Source organism: Chrysochloris asiatica, unplaced genomic scaffold (genome assembly GCF_000296735.1).
Source record: "Chrysochloris asiatica unplaced genomic scaffold, ChrAsi1.0 scaffold00009, whole genome shotgun sequence".
NCBI classification, from domain to species: domain Eukaryota; kingdom Metazoa; phylum Chordata; class Mammalia; order Afrosoricida; family Chrysochloridae; genus Chrysochloris; species Chrysochloris asiatica.
The window spans coordinates 22,837,704-22,859,089 of NW_006408527.1; the positions used below are offsets into that span (position 1 = coordinate 22,837,704).

The 21,386-nt window shown below is 46.4% G+C and overlaps 1 protein-coding gene across 1 annotated transcript in view; it reads right to left on the reverse strand.

The window, feature by feature from the left end:
• IGFN1 (immunoglobulin-like and fibronectin type III domain containing 1) overlaps positions 1–21,386 on the reverse strand; it is a 100,356-nt gene that overhangs the window by 34,320 nt on the left and 44,650 nt on the right. The window contains exons 23-26 of the mRNA XM_006834227.1: positions 17,014–17,383; positions 16,039–16,171; positions 9,360–9,419; positions 8,323–8,433 (exon numbers count right to left, since the gene is read on the reverse strand). Coding sequence (XP_006834290.1) covers positions 8,323–8,433; positions 9,360–9,419; positions 16,039–16,171; positions 17,014–17,383 — 674 coding nt within the window. The remainder of the gene's footprint in view (positions 1–8,322; positions 8,434–9,359; positions 9,420–16,038; positions 16,172–17,013; positions 17,384–21,386) is intronic.

Below are 21,386 nucleotides of genomic sequence, written 5' to 3' on the forward strand. Positions count from 1 at the left end.
CTTAGTCAAAATGGCAAAACATACTCAACCCCCTCATACAGCCACGGACTGCTCCAGTGTCCTGAACCTTATGCATTCTGCTTGCTATCTGGGACAAACACCTGTCACCAAGCAGTTTTGTGGAATCAGAGTATGGTACCTATCCAAACTCTCTAACTGCGTGGCTTCCCAATCCACAGCTTGAAAAAGTGGTGCAACAAACCTGTCTGCTGGACATATCAAACCCAATTAGGCATGTCAGATGGGGTGGGGGCGATGGCAGATGCAGTGAGGAAAAACGTAAGTGTAGAAGCCACAAAAAACCTCACACAATGGCTGGACCCAGGATATAAAGGGCTACAAACGTAGCTAGATCCTGACAGCATCCGCCAACCCCATCACACGCTAATCACTGAAATAGGAACCATATTCAATAAAACCTCATGCTGGGTTTGTTTGCCCTATAGGGACCTAGGGTACTCAGCCATTCCCGCCGAACCAGTCCCTAAATCATATCCTAATACAATCACCATACACTACACAGGACCTCTCCTCACGGAGATTGGCCTCAGTAATTCCACCAACCTCACCTACATTCATAACCACAACAACATCACCAACCTTTCCTCCTTCTCCCTTCCAAAGTCCTGGTATAAAGGTAAGCAACCCAACATGTGGGCCAAAAGGAATATTTTTCTAATATGGAAAAGATTTTCAAATGCCTACCCACGCAACACCTGTGTGGGGTCACATATTTAATCCCTGTGGCCCAAATCTAAACCCCATCTGATTAGGAACATCCATGGTTACGAATTGGGCTGTGAACCTCAGGGTCAGCAGTTTGAAACTACCAGCTGTTCCGCAGGAGAAAGATGAGGCTTTCTGCTCCCGTAAAGATTACAGCCTCGGAAACCCTGTACAGGGTCGCTATGAGTCGGGACCAACTCCACGGCACATGACAACAATAACAACAACATACATCTATTACAAAAACTTATCAGAGGCCCTGAACGGGGACATGGAGAAGGTAGCAGACACCCTCCTTGCTTTACAAAATCAAGTTAAACAAACCATGGTTGGACTCTAATGTTCTCCTGGTGGCCTTGGCTCCTTCCCTTCCTAGGGCCATTAACTATAATCTTCCCTTGACCCTTACCTGTTTCACTGTCTTCAAAATTTTCTTCAGGAACGCATGAGGGCCTTCACAAACCAGACGGTGGGCGAATTCCTCATAGCCAGATACCAATCACCGTCAAGCAACAGGACCAGCCAGACAGAAGAACACGCCAGATACATAGTTACCTCCTCTTTGCCCCCTTCCATCTGGAAGCAGCTCCAAAAGAAATGACCTCCGCCCCTGTACCCATAAAAATAAAAGGCTAGAATGATAGAATCCCTCATCCACATGCATAATAAAATGGCTGCCTACCGTGTTTTATCTCGCCCTACCGGCACTTCCTCTCTCCCTACCCGCACGTCATCGCTAGTCAACCTATCACCTACCCCCACTCATCTCAACCCCGCCCTCCTCTTCGATCGGGTGAGGGGGTGGGGGGAGTGACTGTGGCAAAAATCAGTGCTACAGCAGAAGTGGTCAGTTCTGTGCGCTGTCATGGGGTGAATGAATGTGTTGGCCTGATTTCATGAGTTCAGTGGAACCTCTGTGATGACCAAATGGCCTGGACACAGGAGGAGGCTTCTTGGAAGAAATGGGTATGAGCTGAACCTTGAAGAATAAGCAGGGTTTGAAGAGCTTCTGTTTTGCCAGATTCTCTTACTTAACCTTGCTTGGTCTGTAGGGTAGGTAGTATTACTCTGTTATGGATGAGGAACTCAAGACTTGGAGGGACACAGGAAGGAACTTACTGTACAGAAGTACAATACACACAGCACAGGCACTTCTGATAAAATAAGGACTTAAGTGCATCCAGGAAGCTGAATGGAGTGACCAGACCTGGCGTCCCAAGGTGGAAGTTAAATAGCACCCTCAGAGGCAGCATGCCCCAGGAGTAAGAAAGGCTCCCTACAAAGGTTCTGAGGCAGGACCTGGTAATTGTGCATGTGGAGAAAAAACAGGGAGTGTCCTCAGCTGTGGCCTACAGAACTAGTGCAAAGTAGTTTGGGAAGGGAACAGTGAGTGACTGGTCCCAACTAATCAGAGGTGATGCCTGCCATCCCATGCTACAACCACAGGTCCTGGGCCCTGGGGACCAGTTCCCAGCACCTGTAAGCTGTGTCTGGTTAGGGCTGCAGTCCCTTGATGGGGATCCCATCATTTGGGGTCATGTGCTCTGAGCTTATAAATGGCTCTTTCTGCTCCTTTTGTCTCCTCAAAGGTCATTAAGTCATTAATTACCCAGACCAGTAGCAATAAACTGGCCTTGGTCTTTCTCATGTTAACCAGAGTCAAGATCCTTGAGACCTGCAACCCACAGGTTCCATTTTGGGTCAACTGCTTGGCCTGGCCTTCAACATTCCATTGACATTGGTCATTGTCTGGATAGCAGAGCCACCACAGCACAGGTCACTTGTCAATCCCAGTGAAGCCAGGCAAACTGTCCCACTGCAAATGGCAGATGATGATTCCAGGTCCAGGCATGCAGAGGGACTGGGGGTGTCGTCACAGAACACCAGTAGTACTTCCTCATCGTTTCTCTGACTCTGAAGCTCATTCTTTCTCTCTTTGTTGGATGGAATTCCCACATCTCACTGCCACCGCCCAAACCCTGGAAAATATCTCACAGGATAAGCTAGAAGAGTGCAGGCTTTCACATTCATACATTTTATCTGAATCATGGCTGCACCACTTACTGGCCATGTGACATAGGTCAAGTGAGTTAACATCTCAGAGCCCCAGTTTCCTCATTCATAAATGGAGATATGATCTACCCCTTACACCTGATGCCAGATTAAAGGAGATCACATAGATAAGATCCCTGATAAGGAGCAGCCCCTTCCTGCTGTGCTTTTTCTTAGTGCCATGTTTACTAGTTTCCTCCTCAACCTGCTGGCTCTCTACTCAGATCTGGAGCCCAGCTGGTGACCTTGGACAATCAGTGTTTCCCTCTGGGCTCGGTTTCTTCACCTGCTCTGATAGGCTGTGAATCTAGTGTAAACACTTGGCCTCTGACAATCTTGACCCCTGCTCACAGGCCCTTGACTTGGGTCCCAGAGTTCGGGCCAGTCAGGAAGATAGGGCTAGGGCTGTGTCCTGGACAGAGCCCTAGGGTGTCAATGTGGGAACCTTGACAAGAAACACATCTAGATTACAGTTGTCTAAGAGAAATAGAATGCAAACCACATATGCCATTTTAGATTGTCGGGAGGGGCCAATCCTTAGAGAAGGATATCATGCTTGGTTAAGTGGTGGTTGTTGTTAAGTGCCGTCGAGTCGGTTCCTACTCATAGCGACCCTGTACAGTGTTTCCGAGGCTGTACATCTTTACAGGAGCAGAAACCCTCATCTTTTTCCCGCAGAACAGCTGGTAGCTTCAAACCGCTGACTATGAGATTAGCAGCCCGATTCATAACAACTAGGGTCAGCGAAAAAGAGGAAGCCCTCCAAGGAGATGGATCAGCACAGTGGCAGCAGCAACGAGTTGGAACCAGCTTGACAACACCTAACAACAACAACTTTTAAAAAACAGCATTAAAAAGTAAAAAGAAACAGGTGAAATTAAAATTGAGACTATATTTCTGAGCCCTATATATCCAAACAATAGCCCTGGTGGCACAGTGGACTGAACATTGGCCTGCTAATCAAAGGGTTGGCAGTTTGAACCCACCAGTCCCTCTTAGGAGAAAGATGAGGCTGTCTGCTTCTATGAAGATTTACAGCCTTGAAAACCCTAGGAATCAGTTCTATTCTGTCCTATGGGATTGCTGTAAGTCAGAACTGAGTCAATGGCATTCTGTTTGGCTATATATCCAAAATATTTTAGCATGTGACATATAAAAAGTATTGAGATATTTTATGGTCTCGTATGAAGGGTTTGAAATCTGTTCTCCATACCATATGTGGCTGTTGTTGTTAAGTGCCCTCAAGTGGGTTCCGAATTATAGGAAACCTTTATAGGGCTTCCAAGGAGCTGTTGGTGGATTTGAACTACCGTTTTTGTGGTTAGCAGACCAGTGCTTACCCTACAGTACCACATGTTGCTAGTGGGTACTGTATTGGACTACAATGATATTCAAGACATAGAAACCAAGAATATCAAATGAGGAGAGAAAGAAGAACAAGGAAACACAATAAAACATTCATTCATTCATAAACCATGAGCAACTCCTACTTACCTCCACAGGTTCTATGCAGGAGGCCCTGCTGGCATCTTTCCCAGCCCCCACCCTCTCATTCCCAGTCTGTCCTTCATATATATGCCTCCTACCTCAGCTCCTCTGGCCCTACTTGCCCATCTGGGCTGAACTGAAACCCATTTTTGCCAATTCTGTTCTCAGCAGGTCCTGTACTAGGGGAGGAGAAGGGGAGGAAAGAGAAGAAAAAAGATCCCTTTGGATCTCTGGCCCTAGGATGAGCTTGAGCACAGGTACTCTAGCTCTGAATTTCTGTGGTAGTCAGTGACAGGCCCTGGGGAGGGGTGTTGTTGTTAAGTGTCATCGAGTTAAGTCCAACCCATAACGACCCTGAACAGAGTTTCCGAGGAGCGACTGGTGAGTCTGAACCGCCAACTATCTGGTTCATACTGACTTTGCAGTCCTGCGCATTAACCCACGGGACCACACCAGGACTGCTGGGAAGAGGTGGTAAGTGGTAGAAATCAGTCTCTGTCCTCCCAGAGTTTCCATTCTTGAGGGGAGCAGGCTTTATTGGTTCTCAGGAGGCTTCAAACTACTCTGGAAAAAGCCAGAGACTTGAAAACCCAGAATCCCTGGGGGAGGGGACGACTGAAGGCCTGAACAGCTTCCCACTTTCTGGCTTTTCTTGTTCTTTGCACAGCTGGGCTCTGAAATCGAGTCTTCTGCTTCCCACCTGTCACTCCTGGTATCTCCTGTCCATCTGAGGCTGTGTCTCTCTCCAGGGCTCAGCCACCCTCAGGGGCCATGAAGGGAAATTGGTCTGCTCAGCCACAAAGTTCCTAAACGTTCACATCTGCTGTGCTGAGGAGGGAAAGCTGAACAATCAAATTCCCTGGTGACAACAATTTCTGGGCAAGAACCACCCCTCTTCCATGACACAGACGCTACACTCCAACAGAGATCCCCATTGAGATCAGGACTCTATCGACTGACCTGCTGACTCCTCACTGTGGTTCCACATTCCTGGAGGGAGCAGACGTTTCTACGCCAAGCAGTTGTGTAACCAACCGCTCTCCGATCACATACTTCCCCATCTGTAAAATGGGGTAGTAACACCTACTTTGTGGGATGGTCATGAAAATTAAATGAGGTCATAGTTATAAAGACTACACAGTAAATAATAGTTGGTCACCCCCTCTCCATTCTTTTTTATAACCCCACAAGGGAAGAGTCTGTCTTCTATTGTCATCCCCTCTCATAGTGAAGAGTGTTTTGGGGTGTCCAGAAGATCCTGGGACTCACTCCCCTTTCTGGAGCAAGATCTCTCATCTAGGAACTTCAAAGTGGGTATGTTGGCACCCATGAGCTTGCTGGTGCTACTGGGAGGGGATGGTTCCTGGTGGAGGGGTTCTGGGCTCGTCATCCCCAGTTCTACCTGGATGGCTTCGCTTTTACCTGCTTTGTACACTGGGGTTCCAAATATCATTGCTTCAAAAGCATTTTTGACACTTCAACAATCTGAAAAGTCACTACTTTATAATTTACTCATTTTATAGATTAGGGAAATGGATACCCAAGGAATCCATGCCCCTAAATCAAAGAGGGAATGACAAGGAAAGCCTAGTTCAGAAGGCAAAGTCTCATGCTACACAACTGGGTTGACTCCAGCCCTGGACCAGGGGCTGCTATTGTAACCAGTTTCTCCCAAGTTAACACTCCCCACCCCACGGTGTTCAGACTCAAGCTCAGCTGCCTACAGCCCTGGCCTAAGGAGTCCTGCCTCTCTGGATCCTTTACACCCAGGGAAGAGCCCTCGCCAGGGGTGAGGGGAAGCAGTGAGCTGTGGGAGAGCACAGAGGCAGGTGCATAGACCTCAGGGAATGGGCTCAGTCACAGTCTGGGCACCCAGATCTGCCTACCAGGAAGGTGGTGGTACAGGGAGACAAGTTGATCAAGGCAGCAGGGAGGGTTTCCCATGCACAAACTGACAGAAGCAAAGGGTGACCCTGCCCACGGAGACTGACTGTTCAGGGGAGGGGCTCTGAGGGGTGACAGGAATGTGCTGGGTCTGGATTTGTATGCAATTTATCGAAGCTCATCAAAATGTACATTGAAGGTCCGTACATTTTACTTCATTCATGACGTAACTCGAGACTAAAAAAAATCATCAGAGGGAGAGGGAGACGGACGTAGAGGGTGGGAAACTGAATTGGGGCTGCCAGACAGGTATGCACCTCCTTCGTGAAGGTAGGCTGGGGAGAGGGGCGTGGCCCGTGGTGGGCCAAGGGAGCCCTGGGTGTGAGCAGCCTAGTCTCTGCCCAGAAGCTGATGCCAGCCACACCCATCTGCGTATGCACATTGAACCAGACCCTGGTCTCCTCACAGACCAACTCACTCTGTGTCCTCACTCTGTGTCCTTCCGCCGTCCGCAGCCCCATTCTCAGTGCTTTGGGTGAGGCTGGGAGATTTGTCCCCACGTGATAAGAGAGGGCTTTCCTACAGTCTACTGACCAGTCTCTTATCTCCAGAGGGCCAGGGACTCAGGCCAATTGCCAGCTGGGGGAGCAGTCGAGAGGGTTCAGGAAGGCCTTTTCGAGGACCTGCAACCATCCCAGATGACAGGGTGTGCACAGCCACCAGGCTTTGGGGAGGCAGCTGAGAGCATGTATCATCGCTTGGGAAGCCAGGTGCAAGCACCGACAGCTCCCTGACGCAGATGGAGGGCGGGCACACAAGGCTTCGAGGGTAACAGTAGCCTGCTTGGTGCCGTGTGAGGCCTCCACCTTCTGCCCACCGGCCTAGGGTAAGGAAGTCCCGTAGGGAGCATTATAGGCTCTGGGTGCACTTTTCCAGGGGAGTTCAGAGCCTGAACTTTGGGTCTGGAGTGTTGGTGAGGAAGCCACTGTCTTTCCTGACTGAAATAAGAGGGATCACTGGAGAGAGACCAGGCCTGGGGAAGAAGGGGTAGATCGGTTAACAGTAGCCCCCAGAAAACAACAGCCATATCTCTTTCACTTACAGAAGGTGATAACATCCTCACACTCTGCCCTTCCTAACCTCTCATAACTATAGTAATGTAGCATGACTGGCCCCTGCCATCTGTCCACTGCACCCGGGACCTGCTGGCATTAACAAGACCAGCATAGAGTCTTGAGATGGGATAGAGTGCCAAAGCCATTCCATTGGGTGACAGCTGAGGTAGCACCATCGCCCACTCCAGGTACTGCTCTTGGTAATGCCTGTGAGCCTGCCACCACAGCCCAAAATGGGCCAACTCCCTGATGGTTTAAAAGAAAACAAAACTCTCAGGAAGGGTTTTGAAAATAGTAAGCTCAGAAAAATTGGAGGCCTTACTTCTTACTCTCAGAGACGGGGAATAGCAAGCCAGGACATAAAGGGAGGACTTGGCTGGATCTCCAGGGCCATGCTACCCCAACTGCTGTGTCCCTGCCTCCTCTGTCCACCCTCCCACCCCCCAGTGGGCCCAGCCCATGCACACTCCAGGTCAAACACACACACAGCATGAGCAACTTTAGTGACTGAGGCTGACATTAGGGATGAGGTAGGACAGCAGGGTACTGTGGGCACTTGGTACCCCAAGTGTGCCACCCTGTGGTTTTGAGAGATGCCCTTCAACCATGATCCCACAGTTGGCCTGAGATGGGCCACAGCCCCATGTATGGTGGGGCGAGTGAGAAGAGAGCCCAGTCGTGAATTGTGAAGATGTGCATGAAACCTTGGGGCTGGAGAACAGGCCCCTGGCTGTGTGCACTGTTAGCATGGGGCTGGGGAAGAGGAGATGAAGGCAACATACAAGCAGAAGAGTTTGATGGAGAACCATCAGGGGTGGAGTGTCAGGACCTGGGAGCTCTGCTGGCGAGGGAAAGCCTTCTTCTCTCCAAGGAGAGGCTGGAGCTAATAGGCAACAGCCTTGGGAGTGGAAGATCACTGAGCTGGGAGTAGCTTTCCCCAGCAGCTGTCTGCAGACAGGCCAAATTGCTGAAGAAAAGTTCCTGTCTCTGCTCCCTGGAGGACCCCACCTTCCCTACGCCTGTGCCCAGCCTGTGGCCCACATCCCAAGCACCTCACCCAGGACACCATGTCCCAGGGAACACGTAGAGCTGTCAGCAGCTGAGGCCGCGCCCTTAGGTGCTCTTCTTCCCTCCTGGCCAGCTTCCCCAGCTCCAACTCCTCATCTCCCTAGGGAGGTGGGCAAGGGTCCTGCTTTGTCTTTAAGGGAGGGTGTTATGTCAGGGAGCCCAATGCCAGCTTCTGTCCTGTGGCCCTAATTAGGCCTGGTCTCAGTTTCCTCTGTCTCCAGTCCTGCCCACTCCTCTATGGTATTGTGGCACCAGCCCGTGATGGTGACACCATAGCTGGTGCAGTCCCAGCTTTGGGTCTCAGAGCCCAGACCTTAAGGGAGCTCTGCTGTGGCTATGCCTTCCATTCCCCTCCTTGACCCTCAGGGAAACCAGCCTGGGATCCAGGGAAGAAGAGAGAAGGCACTGATGTGCCAAGGGTCTGGCCTCTGCTCCACTGCTCTCCTCCAAGGGGTCCAGCCCTCTAGAGGAGGAGGAAGCCCGAGTCCCACCCAAGATCCGGAAGGGAAGGGACTAGAGGGCTGGTTGGGAGCTGCAGAAGAAGGAAGATGGCACCAGAATGGGTCCACTGGCCCTTACACACCCCCTAGTCCCTCCCTCATGCACAGGCCATTCAGGACACTCTGACATTGAGGTCCCTGCCTGCCCTGCCCTGCCCTGCCACCCATCCCAGGCCTTCAGAAGATCCTAGACTGAGAGTCTGACCAAGTTGAGAACCACAGAGGATGGTGTGGGGAGTGGCTGGGAAAGGAGACCCAGGGCCATGTGCAGGACTCTTGGGTCCAGCACTGTGCTCTCCAGAAAGATCCAGGGAAGGGGCACAGCGGAGGGGAGGGACTGCTGGTGCCCACTACCCTGGCCCCACCTTCCTAACCTCTCACCAGATCCCATAAACAACCTTTTTTAGTTTCCCAGACCGCCACCTTGGGCATCAAAGTCTTCTCCAGTCCCGTTGCAAAGCCTGTGGCATCACCTGGTGGTTACCTCAGGAATAAATCACTCCAGTTCCCTCTCCCACCCCCTCACCCAGCTGTGCTCACTGAATCTCTCCTCAGTGGTGGAGGAGAGGTGGGCCTTGCTGGCCACCTGGAGGTGATAGAGATTTAGAAATAACAGTAGGGCCTTGATTTGGAGTAACACTGAATCCTCCTAACAGTGCTGTGGGGGAGGTTCTATTATTATCTCCATTTACAGACAAGGAACTGGGCTCCAGGATTCTATATAACTTTGCCTAAGGCCACAGGCTAGTAAATGACAGTGCTAGAGTTGAACCGCATCCCTGGGACACCCAGTGCTCCCCAGCTGTGTGTGGGAGCTTCTGGAGGACTCAAGGACAAATGCAACCCCTGGAAGGAGGAAAGGAGAAAGAAGCCTAAACAAGAAGTTTGGCTTTAAGCCCAACTTATCTCCCCGAGGAGAATATTGAAAGTACCATGGGCTGCCAAAAGAACCAACAGATCCATTGTGGAAGAAGTGCAGCCAGAGTGCTCCTTGGAGGCCAAGATGGCCAAACTTCATCTCTCAGACTTCGGACATATTGTCAGGAGGGACCAGTCGCTGGAGAAGGATATCATGTTTGGTAACGTGGAGGGTCAGAGAAAAAGAGGAAGACCCCCCAATGAGATGGATTGGCCAAGTGGCAGCATCAATGGGCTCAAGCATGGCAAAAGTAGTAAGGCTGGCCCAGGATCAGGCAGTGTTTCGTTCTGCTGTGCATAAGGTCACTATGGGCCAGTAGAGACTCAATGGCACCTAACAACAACAACAACAACAATCTCCCTGTGGGACTTTGAGCAAGGAGAACCCTGAAAGTCGACCAATCTCCAAGAGTTCTCTGAGCCCTGAGCTGGAGCAGTGTTGGCGGGACACCCCCAGGTTGAGCTGGGCTGTCTGCAACACATCTCCTTTCTCCCACAGTGGGGTGCTCAAAGAAAGGTGATGTCTGATGGTTGGTGTTTGAAATGGTTTCTCAACAACTATAGTCAAGTACTCAGTAACACCCTCCCTGGCCCAGCTGTCTTCCTTCCAGCCCTCAGCCTCCCTATCAAAGCTCTGCTCTCACACACCCAAGAGTTGGGCTCCAGACACAGACGGCTTCTATTTGGTGATTAGAAGGCACTTTCCCTGGCTTCTGAACTTCTTCAGGGGCTGTTTCTCCCCAGGAATCCCCTTTGCTCATCTCTTCACCTAGAATACTCCCTACTCTTTGGGCCACAGCCCAGACTCAGCACCTCACAGTTTAGGCTAGAGAACTCAGTCTTCTAAGAACCTCATGAAGATGGGGAACTGGCTGTCACCACTGTGTCTTCTATGTTTGGTGCCACACATGGTGCAATAGTCTCCCAAAAAATGCAAAAACTCTTTTCACGGCCTGATGTGACAAATCATGTTTATTTAGTATCAAAGCACTTGGGGGTGGCAGTGGTGTCGGTTCTGACTCATAGCAACCCTGTACAGGGGTTCCAGGAGCAAAAAGCCTCATCTTTCTCCTACGGAGCAGCTGGTAGTTTCAAACTGCTGACCCTGAGGTTAGTAGCTCCATTCATAACCACTATGCTACCAGAGCTCCTTATGGAAGCACTTGGCCCATGTTTATTTGTACCCACTTTCCTATCTCCTATACCTCCTATCTATCCACTTAGAGATTGGATTCCTGCTATACTCCCCTGCACTCCAACCCACAGAAATCAGGGAGAGATTGCTACTGGAGGAATCCTAAAAACCATACTCCAGCCTGGCCTATTGGCTACAGGACCCACTCCCAAGTAAGTGTCCTGGAGAATGTGCCTGTGACATTGTCACAGCCCAGCCTGTCCTACACTCCCCTTCTCTGGAGGAACTGTTATCCTGACATTTTATTGTCTTTCTGGTCTTACCATGTATGTATGCATCCTAAACAACATAATGTTTAATTTTGCTGAATTTTAAAGACATAAATGCAATCATCCTGAGTATAGCCTATGTAACTTGCTTCTTTCACTCAAAGTGTTTTTGAGAAATGACTATTCTATGGTGATGAGTGTACTTACTTCCTTTCAAACCTTTATTACATTTCATTATGTCTTTCAAAACACTCTAATGTTGCTGAGGTATTGGGTTGCTTTCCAATAGCCACAAAGTTTCTTTGAACATTCTTTTATGAAGAACAGCTATTTAAGTTTCTTGCCTAAAGGAGAGTATCTGATAGGAGTAGAACTGCTGAATCAGGGGGCATTATCAAATAATGCCAGACTGCTTCACCAGCTTACACACGGACCAGCAGAGGGTGAGAGCTGCCATTGCTTCAGAGTCTCACCAACATGTGCAACAGAGTGTCCTTTCTGTCAGTCTGACACAGACAAAATGGTACACAGCTGTGGTTTTAGTTTGCACCTTTAGGGTTACAAATAGTATTGCACATCCTTTCATATATTTACAGGCCAATATAAATATCTTAAAATATAGTGCTTCATATCTATGGGGGGCGGGGAGTATTGTGTGGTTTTTATCCTTCAACATCATTGTGATGAATTACATTAGTCCTATGTTTCTAACACATATTCCTCACTGATCGATTCTCTCATTATCTGACACTTCACATTTGCAATAGTAAAAGAATCTAGTATCCAACTGTTCTGTGTGTGAACAGCTTATGTCTGGCAGGAATGAACACCAAGGTGTGAGGCAAGAGTAGTGTTGGCTGTGATGGTCAGGTGTCAACGTGGCCGGGCTATGATTCTCAATGGTTTGACAATTATGTAATGATGCAATGCAATATGCCAGTTGTATAATGACAAAATTTAGCACTTATGTAAGTTGTATAATGATGGAGTCATCCTCCATTTTTCTGATCTGATATGGTCATCCTTCATTTTCAAATAACACTCATTTTTGCGTAATGATCAGGTCTTTGGAACCTAACCATGTTGATAGTGAGAAGCAAATGTATTAACCCAATGGTTGTTGTATCAACCATTCATGGTTGTGATATGTGAACATTTTCTCTTCTTTTTGGGTTCAGTTTGCTAATCCAGCTTTGCTAAGGGTTTTGCATCATTGTTAATAAATTCATTTGGCCTATAATTTTATCCCTGTAGTTCAGGTATCATGGTTAAACTAACCTCATTTAATAAGTTGGGGGTTGTCTTTTCTTCTTTTAGTCTCTGGAGACTTTTGTAAAGATTATAAATTTCCCTCAAACATGTGGAAGAACCTGTATCTGTCAGTCTTCTGGGCTGTACTTTCCTTGTGGGAAAATATTTAATTGCCAACTTTATTTAATGATCTAGACTATTCCAGTTTTCTATTTCTTCTTGAGTCTGTTTTGGTCAATTATTTTTTTCTAGGAGTTTACCCATTCATTGAAGCTTTCAAATGTATTAACATACACTTTTAAGTAATAGTATCCTTTGTCTTGGAGTCCTGGTGTGGTGCTGTAGGCTAATGCACTGGTCCAGTTTGAACTGCAAGGTTGGCAGTTCAAGCTCACCAGCCACTCCATACAGAGTTGTTAAGAGTCAGAATCAGTGGCACGTAACAACAACAGTCCTTTGTCTTGGTTGAATTGGTAATCATGCCTGCTCTTTTTATCTTAATATTGTTTACTTTTTCCATCTCTTTGTTCCTTAAAGTTGTTAATATTATTAGTCATTTCAAATAAATATTGAATTTGCTTATCCTATGATGTCTATTCTAAATTTATTTATTTCATCTTTACTGCTGTCTTCTAATTCCTTTAACATTCTCTGCTTTTCCCTTGATTTAAAAAAAGTTGGTTGCTATGTGAGTGAAGTAGGTTAACTGCTCTAACAGAGAATCTGCAAACCTCAGGGGTGGTGTTGTCTAGTGCTGTCAGGTAGATTCTTACTCCTGACAACATATGTGGTACCGAGTAGAACTGCTCCATACATTTCTTGGTTGTAATCTTTCATGAAGCAGATCACCAACCCTTTTCTTGCTCGGTGCCACTGATTGGGTTCAAACTACCCTTTCAGCTACCAGCTGAGCACAAACTGTTTACGCCACCGAAGGATCTTACCTAACACAGTGAAGGCTTGTTTTTCTAATCAAGGCCTAATGTGGGATAGCGAAAAAAAACCTTGCTCCACATGAAACTATTCAGGGTCATCAACTGGCCCCACTATATTCTAGGAAAGAGTCCTACAAAGGATTCATTTCATCCAGCTGGTAGATGAAGGCAGATGGAGAGAGCATGGATATTTGCTCTGGAGATTTTAGGGACCAGACCTGAAAGTTCCACATATTCCTTGTTGTTGTTGTTGTTGAGTGCCGTGGAGTCGGTTCCGACTTATAGTGACCCTACACAGGGTTTCCGAGGCTATAAATCTTTATGGGAGCAGAATGCCTCATCTTTCTCCCATGGAACCGCTGATAGTTTCGAATTGCTGACCTTGAGGTTTGCAGCCCAATTTGTAACCACTACGCTATGCCCATATTATATCAAGCAGCATGATCAAGACCAGGCATTCCATAAGTACTGGGTCTCAACCTCTGGGCAAATCCCTCTTCTCCCCATTTCTAACATCACAGTGGGTAGGCCTGAGGCGTCCAGGAATCTGCAGCTTGGTAGGGACTTGTAAGGACAGCTCCATACAGGCTGAGGTTTCTAGCCATGCCTCTCAGTTTCTGAGAGTGTCCTTCTGACCCCTTGGCCGACATTTTGCCTGCTACTGATGGACCTTCAGAATATAAAACCCATGTTAGAGATGGCAGGAGACATCCCCAGGAAAATGGCCCTTGATAAGTTTTCTCGGTGGGGTCAAGAGTGAATCATAGCCTGCTCTGACCAGGGTCATGTGGTTCATCCCTCAGCCTTTGAGGGACACTCTTGATTTATTTTAGGCAGACAACTATCTCTCCAATCCAGAAATATCTGTCTAGTCACTGTTTGTGATATCCACCTTCAAGTTCTCCTCCTGTGATGTAATCACCTTGTCTCCTGCCAGTGTCAGATAATGCAATAAGGTAAGCACTAGCTTACTAATCTGTAATGAGCAGTTTCACATTTTTTTCACCATATCAAAGATTCTGCTTCTAGGTGTGGCTGACATCTGTTTCTCTCCCAACCACACAGCACCATCCTATAGAATCAAAGCCTCTTGTCAAATTTACAATCCCTGACACGGAGTACCAAATTGGCACAAAGTACCCAATAAGCAAGGTAAGGCAAAGGCTTATTAATCTGTAATGTGAGTACCCAGCAATCAAAGTAAGACAGGTTGACTTGTGCTTGCTTACTAACCTGTAATGAGCAATTTTATGTTTTTCCCCATATCACGTGGTAAAACCCATGTGGAATTGTTCACCACAGTTTAGTAAATACGCACAAGTCACCTTGCATACTGGGCAATCCACCGTGCATCTGGCCTACAGTCTGAGTGCCAGGGGAGGCAGAGAAAGCAGAAGCCAGGATCTGCATGTGGGCACTGAAGAGCTGTGTCCCAGTTATTGTGACCTGCTGGACCCCTAAGCTGATGTCCTTGGGAGGATGGAGCTAAGGCATTCTCAGGGCTCCCTTCCCTCTTTCTGGCCCTGAGCACTTTAGAATATTTCCTGGGAACCCAAAAGGCTCAGGTTGCAAGCCTTGCTCATGGCAGTGACTGGGGTTCAGGATGATGCAGATCTTCTTCACAGGAGAGGAGACATGTGGCCTGTGGGAGAGACAGTGAGGGAGTGGAAGAGGTGAAGGGCTATGAGGGCCTTTGTGAGTCAAAATTCTCATACACTTGACATCTCACTCCTACCTGAAAGGAGTCCAGAGAGCACAGCTTGAAGTAGAATTCTCCTTTGAGAGTAGGCATATAAGAGTCATGGGTGAACCTGGGCCCTTTGTTCCCTACACACGTAGCAGCTTGCAGGATTTTCACCAGACAAAGCAGTGCCAGGAATAGAGGCCAGGAGTAAGGGAAGATTCCCCACCCTGTGGCCTCTCCAGCCTCTCTCAGCCTTCCTGCCCTTGATAAGAGCCCTGTGCTGACTCAAGTCTTCCACTGGACCAGAGCCCACCCATCACAACTACAGCCTGGTACAAAAGCTTTGCATTAGGAATCTGTCCCCCACTCACCCACATGTCAACTCCAAGTTGATTTACAAATGTTCCGCCTGTAGTCACCAATGTTTTAATGAAGAAAAGTACAGGAAGCACCCCCTGCACCCTCCCCGCCTCCACTGACACACACATGCCCTACTCCTCACCTAGACCCTCTGACCTCCCCCACACTCTCCTCACCGTGACCACAGCAGACCCAGAGGGTCCCTTTCTTCCTCCCTCTAGGGCAGTGGTGGGAACACCCAGATGTATAAGGCCTGAGAAATCATTTGGTCTGGCCCTTTCAAGGCAACTTCAGTTTCAGCCATCACATTAGGGGTGACTTCATTAAATATTTGACCAAATACAGCAGGTTAATTTTTTTTTTTTTTTTAAGCAGGTTAATTTTTAAGTTGATAATTTTGGATGTCCCACAAATGATGCTATGAATTTTGGCACCAAAAAGTTCCCCACCCCTGCTCTAGGGACTCAGTCTACAAAATCAAGGATTTGGCCTCCAGGATGAAGTGGAGGACAAAGGAAGCTAAGCCAAGTGGTGAGCATGTGGGACAAGCTTGGCGTCATCCCATCTAGTGACTTGGCTCTGGGTCAGGAGGCTGCATGCCTCACCCCCTTTTTTTTCTTCCTCCTGGTTGAGTCTCTCCAGGATCCACTCACTTCCAGGCCCTTGGGATTCACTCTCCAGGCCTGCATGGGCGTCAGGAATGAAGCTTTGGGATCTGTAGTACATCCTGTGGCTGTGGGCCCAGGCAGGGTCCTCCCTGGGTGATGCAGGGCTAGGAACTGGGTTCTGCAAGATACAAGCAGCAGGCTATGAGTTGGATAGAATGGGGCAGTGCCCTCTCCACTCCTGGCTAAGTGGGGGTGACTGTACTGTGTGGGGGCTAGGTGCCCCCCCCCCGCACCGGGAAAGTGACTTCCTAAATGGCATGGCATAGATGCCACCCAGACATATTCTGGTCACTTGGCACTTTTGCACAAGGGCCAATTCTGCGTGATTTTAAATCATTAGTTCTTTAGTTTTTTTGCTTGTCATTCAAATGTAAGATGTTTTAACCACTATATGCATATTCTTGTTAACATATATTATTTGCTTTTCTGAAAAGGAGGTTACTTGTAGGAGAATCAGCATGGACTGTTAGGTACTAAATGTTAGTGTGGACTTCAGTTATGGCACTGTGGATCAGCACTGGACTTCGAACCATGAGGTCGTCCATTCAAACCCACTAGCTGCTCCTCGGAAATCCCATATAGGATAGCTGTGAGTCAGAACCGACTTGATGGCATTTAACAACAACAAATGTTAGTTGGGTATGTATCTGATGGAGCAATCTTGAAATTTGTGGCAAGGCCGTACTTGGAAGCTTAGGGGGCAGTATGTTCCCCCTAAAGCCAAGAGTTGTTCATCACTAACGGAATGCAACCATCTCATTTATAGATGGGTATATTGAAGCCAGGAAGGGGCTAGTGATGGCCAGGCTACACAACAGAGAGTTCATATAGAACCACACCTAGAACCCTGGTCTTCTGACCCCCAGCCCAATCACTGTAAGGGGGGAGGGGTAGGTCTCCTTAGAAGGGGCTCCCTGAAGGCAGGCAGTGGCTACTGCTCCTCTGGCTCTCCCTCCTCACTCCTCCTGGCCAGCTTGACCAGTGCTAGGGCAGCCACCATTACCTATGACGATGAGGGTAGCTGTGCTGACGGCTTGGCCTAGAGCGTTCTCAGCCACAGCCTTGTACTGGCCGCTGTCCTTCAGGGACACGCTGGGGATGACGAGGGAACACACGCCTAGCACGTTGGTGCTATAGACCGTAGGGTTTCCTTCCAGACTCTGGTCATTCTTGAACCAGGTGACTCGAGGTCTGGGTGAGCCCTGCACCGCACAGCTCATGCAACATTCACAGCCCTGTGGCAGCAGGTGCGCTCTCAGGCCCACCAGGAACCAAGGCTTCTGGCTCAGGTCGGGCTCCCGGTGGCTTGGAGTTTTCACTGTGAACCTGTCTGTGGTGAAAGTTAGGGACAATCAGAGGGTCAGAAGATGAAGAAGGCCTAGCCCAGGCTTCAGGGGAGGGAGAACTGGGCAATGCTATTTAGGTACTACCTGGAGAAAGTGTTAGGTTTCATTTTTCATCCTTACTTTAAAATATTTCGGATTAATCTTTTATATTCACACAACTTAATTCATATTAATTTAAACAAATTAGAGACTATATAGAAAAATCATATGGAGAAATAAAGAAAAAAACCCAACAACCATAATTGCATTCCTTATATACAGATCAGCACCACGGACATTTTCCTGGTGTGGCGCTATGGGATCAGCACCGGACTGCAAACCACATAGTTGGTGGTTCAAACCCACCAGCTGCTCCTCGGAAACTGTGTACTGGGTCACTATGCGCCAGAATCGACTCAACAGCACTTAACAACAACAACAACAACATTGACATTTAGGGACAGAACTTCCTAGACATTTTTGTAGTTTACAAGAATGAAATCTTCCATCTTGTTTTATTTATTTGTGCCATTTGCTTCTGATTTTTTTTCAAATTAAAATGTTTTTCCATTTCATTTTATAATCTAATTTTTCTAGTGTTTGCTTTTATTTTATTTAAAAAAAAATTTTTGAAACATTTACTGTGAATTGAATAAAAGTTCAAGAGCAAATCATCAGTTTTAACATTTGTTTCCTCTTGATGACTGGATAGATTCTCCTCCACTTAACAACAGTTACCCCGTTTCCTCCACCCTCCTTCCTTGTCCTCAGGTAAATGTTGCCCTTTTGATCTCGAATGGTTGACCATTCCATGGGGAGCATCCCTCACTAGTTTTGCTGTCACTCTTACAGACCTATCCACTGCTTGGTTGAAATTGGGCCAAGAGGGTAATCCAGACCTGAAGGGTGGCTGAGGGCCATAGTCTTGGGTTCCTCCAGTCTCTTTCTGACCAGTAAGCCTGGTTGTTTTTATGATTTTGAGAGGTTTTGTTTTTGTTTTTGTCACATTGTCTCCCATCCTATCCAGGAACTTCTAATGTAATCCCTTTCAGAGTAGTTGGTAGTGGTAGCCAGGTACCATCTAGTTATTCTGGTCTCAAAATTGTGGAGAATGATGTTCCAATTAGTCTGTTGGATTAATTGATTCTAAGCATCTTCAATTCTCATCAACAATAGTTGCAGCTTAAATGTCTGATCATGTTTTGTTGTTGTTGTTTTTACCTTTTATTGTGAATTAAGTGAAGATTTAGAGAGATCATCAGTTCTATCAACAAATCATATACTGTGCTTCATTACATCATTTAATACCTTCTATGTACCACCAGTTAACAGCATTTACCTCTATTCACTTTATCTATTGCATTCCTCCCTGTGCCTCCCACTATCTTCATCTTTCCTCTGCTAACCTCCCCCTTGTTGTACATTACCTGCCCTATCACCCTGTTAAAATGTGTCTACCCTCTAGCCTGTGAATAATTGTCCCTTCCCCCCAACGCCCCCTAAACAGAGTAGATTGTTTATCAATAAAACCTTTGAAAAAAAACTTTTTACAACATTGGTCTCATATAATGTTTGTCCTTTTGTGATTGACTAATTTCACTCAGCTTAATGTCCTCCAGGTTTAACCATGTTATGAGGTGTCTTACAAGTTTATCATTATTTTTCACCATTTTGTAGTATTCCATTATGTGTATGTACCAAAGTTTGGTTAGGCATTCTTCTGTTGATGGGCTTTTAGGCCAACTCCATCTTTTTGATATGTCTCTTGTAGACAGCATATTAATTTTTATGTTTTATTATTCATTCTGCTCTATGTCTCTTGACTGGTACATTTAATCTATTCACATTCAGTGTAATTACAAATAGGTAGGAATTGATTGCTGTCATTTTTCTGTGTGCTTTTGTGTGGTGCTGCTAGTTCTTTGTTTCACATAATTTTCTATGAGGAATTCATTTTGTTTGTGGGTTTTCTTCACGTTTTCATTTCTGTTGTGTTAATGTTTACTTGATCTTTCTGGCTTTCTTTTTTCAGTTTGATGTGTTTTATTTTTCTTTGAGGTTACCCTGTAATTTATTATTTCCCGCCCCCTACTTAAAATAGTCTGTTTTATCTTGAAATCTACTTGACTTACTAGCCATTTGGAAGTTCTGTATCTATGCTCTTTTTGCTTTGTAGTTGACTTCGTTATAAATTTATACCTCTGGTCCCTATTTTCAGTCTTGTAGGTTTGTTTTACTTTGAACACTTCTATATCTGCACTGAGTTCTGGGTGGTGTTGTCATGTATGGTCATCTCAGGTTGCTGTCATTGGTCCTCAGTCCAAAGAACTCCCTGTAGTATTTTTTTATAAAGTTGATCTGGTTATTACAAATTCCTTTAATTTCTGTTTATCTGGAAAAATCCTAATGTCACCATCATTATTTGAGGAACAGTTTTTCTGGATGTATGATTCTTGGTTGCTTTTTGTTTTCTTTCAAGAGTTTTTTATATGTCATCCCACTGCCTTCTTGCCTGCAATGTTTCTTCTGTTGAGAAATCAGAACTAAGTCTTATTGGTTCTCCTTTGTGGGTAACTTCATTTATCTTGAGCTGCTCTCAGGATTCTTTCTTGTCTTTGGTTCTGGAAAGTTTGATTGTGATATGTCTTAGTGATTTTCTTTTGGCATCTACCCTGTTTGAGATTCATTCAGCTTCTTGTATGCTTATCTTCTTATCTTTCATGATGCTAGGGAAGTTTTCTTCCAACAACTCTTCATCAATTTTTTCTGTGTTTGTTTCTTTCTGTTCTGGAATTCCAGTCACCTGTAAATTGTTCCTCTTCATGGTGTCCCACATAGTGCTTAGACTTTCATTGGATTTTTTTCTGATTTTTCTTCTAGCATACTAGTATTGAGAGATTTTTCTTCAAGCTCACTAATTCAGGCTTCCATTGCTTTGCATCTACTCCTTTGCCCTTTCAATGTATTGTCCATTTCTGAGATCTTAGTATTATTCTTCTAGACTTCTAATCTCAGGTTTTGTATTATTTCAAAATTTGCATTGATTTTGTCTGTTTGTTTTTGTAGTGCTTTCCTGAGTTCTTATTTTTATTGTATTCTCCTTGCTTTCCTCAAACTTTCTATCAATTCTTTGAATGGACCTAATTAATCATCATACTTTTCAATTCCTTTTCAGTTAGCTCCTTCCTCAGAAATGTTTCTTGGTTCTGCATCTTGGTCATTTACTTGAGCTATTCTCTCTCATTGCTTGGCCTCTCCTCCCAGCAAGCACTCCATCACCTCTATAAACTTTCTTCTGAAGTTCAGGGCACCAGAATTTACATCTGTTTCTGTTTTAATTCATCTCTCTTATCTTTGTGTAGAGAGTCTGTGTAGTATGTCTGCCTAGTCCACCATCTTGCCAGAAATCTCTCTAGTGTTTGCTTCCCCCCCCCCCAGTGATTGTTTTTAAGATCCATATCGATTTGACTTTAATACACTTTATTTTGAAAGAAATGTTAGCTTTGGCAGGCCTAACAGTTAAGTACTTAATTGCTAACTAAAAGGTTAGTAGTTCAAACCCATCCAGTGACTTCAAGGGAGAAAGATCTGGTGATCTGCTCTTGTAAAGAATAGTATGCTTTGTCATATGACATCTTCATAAGTCAAAAATTACTTGATGGCACCCAAAAAACAACCATTTCTCTTATTGCCTGTTACTGCCTTTGAGAATCCCCTCAAAAGCATCCTAGACACCCAAGACACCCCAGAGCCCTTCCTACTCACCTCTGGGACCCACCTTGAGTCTGAGGCACAGAGGACATCACTGGAGGTGGGTATTAGACATGAAGCGGGAAGAGTGACAGACTAGGTCCAACTGTTCATTCAGAAGTACTCCCTACCATCTCTACCATTGGTACCCCCTCACACCCCACCCCTGGGGTGCTGCCCTGGGTCCAGTGTGCAGCAACAAGGAGCATATATAGCCCATGGAGCCCCTGCCCCTGGCTGCTCCTCCTTTCATGGCAT